The sequence below is a fragment of the Sciurus carolinensis genome, chromosome 7 (genome assembly GCF_902686445.1).
Source record: "Sciurus carolinensis chromosome 7, mSciCar1.2, whole genome shotgun sequence".
NCBI classification, from domain to species: Eukaryota; Metazoa; Chordata; class Mammalia; order Rodentia; family Sciuridae; genus Sciurus; species Sciurus carolinensis.
The window spans coordinates 132,245,793-132,253,797 of record NC_062219.1 but is presented as its reverse complement, the minus strand read 5'-3'; the positions used below and the strand labels follow the sequence as shown (position 1 = coordinate 132,253,797).

Genomic DNA, 8,005 nt, shown 5'->3' with positions numbered 1-8,005 from the left:
TCAACATTATTAACAATTAGGGAAATATAAATCAAAATTACACTGAGATTTCATCTTACACCAGTCAGAATGGAGGCCGTCAAGAATATAAATAACAGGAGTTGGGGTTGTGGCTCAGTGGTATTGTGCTTGCCTAGTATGCATGAGGCCCTGGGTTTGATCCTCAGCACCACATAAAAGTAAAATAAAGGTATTATGTCCACCTACAACTAAAAAATATATTTAAAAAATCCAAATAATAATAAATGCTGGAGATAATGTGGATAAAAAGGAACACTTTTACACTGTTGGTAGCACTGCATATTAGCACAATCACTATGGAAATCAGTATGAACGCTCCTTAAAAGACTAGGAATGGAATCATCATATGACCTAGCTGTACCACTTCAAAATATTTAGCCTGAAGAATTAAAGGCATCTTACTACAGTGATACGCATATACCCATGTTTATAACAGCACAATTCACAAGAATCAAACTATGGAACAAGCCAAAGTGTCTATTAATGGATGAATGGTTAAAGAAAATATGGCATATGTACACAATGGAGTTTTATTTGGTCATAAAGAAAAATTAAATTATGCATTTTCAGGAAAATGGATGGAACTAGAGATAATCATGTTAAGCAAAATAAGTCAAATTCAGAAGGTTAAGGCTTATATGCAGAAGCTAGAGAGGAAAAAGGAAAACAAAGATTGGGGTGTAACTCCTAAAACTCAAAGGGATATCAGTAGAGGAAAGGGACCAAGGGGTAGGTGGTAGGGAAGGAGAGGGAAATGCTGGGGAGTTATATTGGCCACATTATATTGTGTGCATGTGTGAATATGTAGCAACAAATCCCATCAATATGTACAACTATAATGCACCAATAAAAAATGAGGAAAAAATGAAAAAAGTGGAATATGACCACATCCTGATTGGAAAAGGGACTGTGGGAGAGAGAGTTGGTGAACAAAGTTGACAGGTGAAGTGCTGGTTTGTGTACTAAACATGCATGACAAGGAGTTTTAAAAGCATGGAAGAAAAGTCAGGCAACATCAGAAAATCATCAGAGCTAATGATCAGAGCATGTCTTCCCAGACTCTCCCTTCTCAAATGAACCATCCCAACTGGAGATTTTCCCCTGGAAGTTTCCATTAGTATCAGGAATGCCCCTTGAAGCCCATGAAAGAGGCTCCTTGGAAACCTCAGTTGGTGCTGGCAAAGCCCAAGTGGTCCCTGACTCAGGGGCTCTGATTCCAGACCAGGGTGCAGTAGAGTCTGTGCCTGGGGCCACTGACATCAGACATCCTGGGGGACATGCTAAAGTACAGGTACCTTCACTTCCTGCTGATTCCAGCTCCTTGGGCAGCTTCTCCCCATAGATGAGTCAAAGGCCCTGCAAACAGTCAGCCAAAAGGGCAAGGAGAGATAGGGTAGCTCACCTGACAGGTGAAGGTGTTGAAGCCCAGAGTGCCAAGCCTAAGACTTCACACCTGTGAGGGTAAATGAGGCAGACTGCTACCAAGTCCTCATTTTAACAGTTGTTGTTTTTTTCCTTAGTGAAATGGACCCAGGTGCTCTGAAACATTTTAGTGAAACTTTTGGGCTGCTGACCAGTGAAATACTTCAAAAGCACTTGGCTCCAGGTCAAAGGCCTTCTAGAACACTGCATCTTTGATTCCATATCTAGAAGAGTCATGTCTATGCCTGTCTGTGTCCAATGGAAACAGAGAAGTACGGCTTGGTCAGCTCAGTCCTGCTGACCTGCAAACATGACATCCTCTCTGACAGTCACTATGGTGGATAAACAACATGGGCAATGTTCCAGCTACTTCAAACATGAATTTTTTAATGAGTCAAATAATCTAAATTTGTAAATAAACCTAATCCATTCCCAAATGTTTCTACTCTATAATGAAAATACCTACTGTTTAATGGACCATTTTATGGTTGTTTTAATCAGTAAAGCATGCCATTTCATAAAAATACTTTTTAACAAACCACTGAATGTCTTACGCTTTATAATAATTTTTAAACTAATCATGTTTACTAAACTGATCTGGCTTTCCCCTTCTCTCTTTATGTTTTGATTTAATGTTCTGTGGGAGAACAGAGCACAGTCTTGAAAGTTTGTCTTTCATAGAGGAAAAGAAGTTAAGGGGGAGAGTATATGGAGGGCAGAGATAAATTATAATAACAAAAGCTGCAAAGAATCTAAAGAAAATCACTGGCAAGGTCACCTGCTGGTTTGAAAACAAACCATTGGTGTTAGAACAAAAATAGCATCTTAAGTAAATGACAAGACCACAAAAACACATAAACCAGGCCTTCTAGGCATCAGGATGGGCTCAGATACTCAGGAACTTGGCCTTCAAGCATTATCATTCAGGAAGAAAATCTTTTCCAACTATTCTTACAACAAAGGGTTGATATTCAGAATATACAAAGAACTTAAAAAATTTAATGCCAAAAATAGAATAACCTGGTCAATAAAAGGACAAATGAACTGAACAGACACTTCTCAATAGAAGTACAAATGGCCAATAAGTCTATGAAAAAATGTTCAATATCTTTGGCCATTGGGCAAATGCAAATTAAAACTACACTGGGATTCCCTCTCACCCCAGCCAGAATGACTATCATCAAGAATACAAAGCCAATAAACGCTGGCAAGATTAGCAGGATAATGAACCCTTATACACTCTTGGTGGGAATGTAAACCATTATGGAAAATAGTAAGGTTCTTCAAAAAACTAAAAATAGAGCTACCATATGATTCAAGTGTTCCATTCCTTGATAGATATCAGAAGGAGTTAAAGTCAATATAATATAGAAATTACTACATTCCCATGTTTATCTCACCACAATTCATAATAATCAAGTTATGAAATCAGCCTAGGTGACCATCAATGGATGAATGAATAAAGAAAATGTGGTATATGTACACAATGGAGTATTGTTCAGCCATAAAGAAGAATGATATCCTGTCATTTTCAGGAAAATGAGTGGAACTGGAGATCATCATATTAAACAAAGTAAGTCAAACTGAGAAAGACAAGTGTCATGTTTTCTTTAATATATAGAATGGGGGGAGTAACATGAAAGTAGAAAGGAGAGTATTAGAGAAGAAAAAGGGGCAGGGGAAGGGACAAGGAAAGTAAGGGAGGGTAATGAGGGGGTGGATGTGATCAAAGTATGTACAAATGTGCCCCAATGAAACCCATTATTCTGTATAACTACCATGTACTAATAAAAAAGCATTTATACTGTTATACCAGGAGTGGTTTTCAAAATTAAAGCCCCAGCCTCACTTCAGTTCAAACAGCACTTGTTCTTCAAGACTAAACTGGTAAACTGATAAAAAGAGATTAAAAAAAAAGAGATACCTGCCAGCATATAAACAAACAAGAACAAGTTACAAGTTGCTGCTTGTGTTTGTGTTCTAATGATTTGACAGGGAAGAATTTCATAACCATACCTCACCATTAAAGAAAGTGAAGTTATATATTTTAAGCCTCTGCCAATTTGCTAGTAACTAAGAAGGCAAGCATGAAGACAGGTATATAATCATGAAGTTTTATATTATAATAGTGTAGTATTAAGTTACATGTAGTATATATTATAGTACCTATAAATGTATGTAAAATACATTCTCAGGGTTTTCTACTACTTGTTCCTTATAAACCATAATTATGAATTAATTCCCCTTTAGTTTATTAGTATTACTATCAGTTAAAATTTATTAAGCCAAACTTTTCCGAAGAAAGTCACTTCCTCCTTGTAAAAAGAACCCACTTGGAGGATGAATTAGTGACTTTTTTTGGTCAGTAAGGTATAATTTAGTAACTGATGGTTACACTGAATTTTGTAGTCAAACTGGGTGAAAAAAGTCACTTTGATTTTTCAGATAGCTGAAAAACACAGAAAAGACTTTCCATTTATGTCAAGACTCTAGATCTATGTAGTAGAAACAGAACAAGAAATAAAAATGTGATAGGTAAATTTTAAATTTTTCATTAGGTTAGGGGTAGAGCTTGTGCTTAGCATGCAAGAGGTCCTGGGTTCAATTTTTAGCACCAAAACCAAAAACAAAAAAATTTTTCAAAAAGTTACAATCAATTTTAAAATGCATTTTATTTAACCCAATGTATCCAAAATATTATTATTCTAGCTTTAAGTCAACTAGGAAATATTAACATGTTTTACACTCAAAATGTGGTGTTTCACACTTATAGCACATCTCAATTTGGATGAGCTACATCTAAGATACTCAATAACTACCATATTGCTATACTGATAATTAGCTACAAGAACATATAAGTTAGTTCTAGGTCAACAAATCTGTTCCTCAAAATAGGACTACAAATTATATCACTATTCCAATTATAAATTTGTTTTAAAATTTTTATTGTGGGAAAAACAGAATTGATTGAGGGAGACTGATGTGATTAAATATATTTTAAACTTATTATTTAATTACTTCTACAGAAGAGTCACATTTGGAAATACAATATAGTGTTAAAGTGCTAAGTTATGGAAATAATTAATTAGAGATGACATTTGCTGTCACATTTCTTTCATATAAAAATAGATGGACTACACAGGGAAACATCTGATCAGAAAAATATGTGTTCAATTTTCTTTTAAAATTTCAATTCGAACTTTGAGTGTCGGCACAGGTTAGGTACAGAAGCTGCTTGGTCTTGGGCCTGGCAGAGTTGTTTTTATCGCTTTTGGGGCTGGGGCCCTCAGTTGCAAACATGCTCTGGCAGATCATCTGTCAGGCCAAGAAGCATCCGAGCTTGATTCCCCACTTCCTATTTATTGGAGCAGGAGGTACTGGAGCAGCACTGTATGTGATGCGTCTGGCACTGTTCAATCCAGATGTCAGTTGGGACAGGAAGAATAACCCAGAACCCTGGAACAAACTGGGTCCCAATGATCAATACAAGTTCTACTCAGTGAATGTGGATTACAGCAAACTGAAGAAAGAAGGTCCAGACTTCTAACTGAAATGTTTCACTGTAAAGATGCTTAGAATGAAGGTCTTTAAGAAGCCATCCACACAATTTTCCACTTAACCAGGAAATACCTCTCCTTTAAATGCATGAAATCATGTTGATTTATTAGAGTTTATTACACTGATGAATAAATCTCTAAAACTTGAAAAAAATTTTGATTTGAGGTTTTTAACATAGCTACAATTTAGAGGTAAATAATTTCTAAAATATAAATATTGGTGAGATTTTTGGATACATGCCTTAACATATACCCTTGAGAAATGTTAGATGCCATCATATCAAGATAGAAACAACTAAAGATGATGATAAAAATGAAAAATTACATGAGTAAAGCAATCTTTGGAATAACACATGTGCAAGATTGCCTCCATTTGTATATAACCATATCAAAGCTTGCGTTGGGAGATTTGATTTCTAGGCTAAGTGGAATCATGGTCTAGTGACAAAAACTTATTCACCTAAGAAAGGTAAAATCATGGATAGAAAAATCTTCATAAAGTTAGCCTAATTAAAATTCTCTCAAAGCTAAAATAATCACCATGAAGAAAACAAGAAAATCTAGCTAGGGACCAGGTAAACGTACTCCTAAAACTTACCAAACTTACCTACTATTAGTGGACAATTTTTGAGTAGGACTCTAAGAAAAGGCAAGTTCCGGAATGTTCACCTGGTGCAGACACAGAGCACTAGGGGTGTGTTTCAGAAACTATGAGTCAGGTTATGAAAAACACCCTTAGAAGTACATTTCCTCACTCTTCTTGGATCAACAATTTCTTCCTTGGCACTATATGGGCAGCTTCTTAATGTCCAGAGGGGTTTTTTTCCCCCTGACTAGCTCTAATGCTCAGTTCAGAGCTGCACTGTATCCAGAGCCCTGTATTAATTTCTGTTGCTGCTGTAACAAATCATCACAAGCTGGTGGCTTAAACATCACAGATTTATAATCTAATAGTTCTAGAAGCTGGAAGTCTAAAATGAGCCAGAATAGATTAAAATCAAGGGGTTGGTAGAGTCAGCTCCTTCTGGAGGTTATAGGGAGAGCCATTTTCCCCACCTTTTCCAGGTTCTAGAGTCCATCCCTTGAACACACTGGCCTCTGCTTCCATCTGCTTCAGTTGCCATGTTTCCTTCTTTCTCTGACACCCTGCTTCCTTCCTACAGAGATCCTATGATTTCATTATTGGCCCACCCATATAAAACTGGATAATAACTCCATCTCCGAATTCTTAACTCATATACACCTGCAAAGTCTCTTTGCAATGTAAGGTGACTTAGACACAAATTCTTAAAGATTAATATATAGACATCTCCAAAGGCCAGCTAATAAAGAGGGCCCAAAGATGGGAGACCAGGGCTAAACCTAGAGTAGAAATTCTGGCCATCTAGTTCCAGTGAGGACGTCTAGAAGTACACCTGCCCAGCTTTGGAGGTTTTGCCTGTCCACCAGTACATACTGATAGCTCTTCTTGGAAGCACCACGAAACCTTTGGGTTTATTCACTGACAACATAATACAAACAGAGAAAACTTCCATCTAATTCACTCTCCCTCCCACAAAAAAAAAAAAAAAAAACAAGATAAGGGATAGATGTATAATAATAAACAATCTGGTGATTTCCAATAACCAATTTACTGAATTTCTTTCTAGACTTAGATATCATAGGGTTTCAGAGAGTTTTCCATTAGGGCATTTTGTTGGCTCTGACATTTTCAGAACCATGAAGTTCGTTTCCACAGCTGTTTTTCAAGAGTCAATAAGGAGAAATAATAGAAAGTAATTGGAAAGTAAAACAGATTTGAAGCCAGAATATCTCAGTTAATGAGCAAGAGAGACTATATTGATTTTTGTTTTATAAATAACATTAACCCTCAATAGTAATTAACACACAGAAAGATTGTTTAACTTGCCTGATAAGACAGGTGCATACATTTGGGGTATTAATCTATGAAAGGATATTAGTATCCAGGAAGTCATTGATCTGTTCACCAGAATTCATGTCAATGAAAACCATCCTGGTTCTGCTCATGAAACCACATGCTGATATGTGAAATCCTGCTGCAACTAGTGATGAGAGAAAAAGAAATTCTGGCTAAAAGAAATGATTTTAAGTTGGTTTTGTTATTGTAAAATCATCAATCCCATGATTTTATGTTCACTTGTCCTTTCTAGAACACTTACAATTATAATCAAAAAAAGAAAAGAATAAAAGAAAAGCCACTATGGTCAGCATTTGCAAAACAAGTTTAAATATAACAATAAGATCATGGCCAACCAATCTATGGCTAACAATTTGAAATTGACCAAGAAAGATCCTTCTCCAAAGGTAATGTGCTATCCTATAAATAGATCTTTATTATTTATTCTAGAAGACATTATCTTTTACTGACTCTTAATACTTCCAGTTTTTCCCAAGAATTCATGACTTAATTTCTTGTGCCTGAGTAATGAACATTTTTAAAAAAGAGGCAAAATATTCAATCAACTGTGGGCCATTTATTCATGGAACAACCTTAGTGCTCTGGGATCCTCTGGATAGAACACTTTAATGCTTCTCATTTTCCCAGCTACTGGTTAGCAATAGGTCAGAAGTGAAGTCAATAAGAGTTTTAAAACCATCTAAATAATCCACTGCAGATTAAATTAATTCTTAAGGACTACTTCAAAATATAGTCAACCAATGCACATGAAGTCCAATACACACTATCACATACTGGACAAGGAAAAAAAAATACTGCATAGACAGAATATAGAACCATGCAAAGAAGATTTATTGAAGCACATATGGTACGCTGGAAAAATTGGAGATGACACCTCTTACTTGGTGTTGGAAACACAAATAAGATTTATTCAGTTTCTGATTTTATAATCTATTCTTCAAAGATATTTTGTAGTTTGGGGGATTCATGTGATATGATGAAGTTAAATCAATTACATAATACTAGGCAAGCCTAGAAAGATCATTCTAAAGTAGCTGAGATATAGTTGTTTTTCAGCTTCTTTGTA

At 35.8% G+C, this 8,005-nt stretch overlaps 1 protein-coding gene across 1 annotated transcript; it reads left to right on the top strand.

Moving 5' to 3' along the window:
- The first annotated feature begins 4,741 nt into the window (after positions 1–4,741).
- LOC124989721 (cytochrome c oxidase subunit NDUFA4-like) lies at positions 4,742–5,041 on the top strand. The gene has a single exon (XM_047559702.1). The coding sequence runs from the start codon at positions 4,742–4,744 to the stop codon at positions 4,988–4,990; it is 249 nt and encodes an 82-aa protein (XP_047415658.1). The 3' UTR covers positions 4,991–5,041.
- The last annotated feature ends 2,964 nt before the right edge of the window (positions 5,042–8,005 follow it).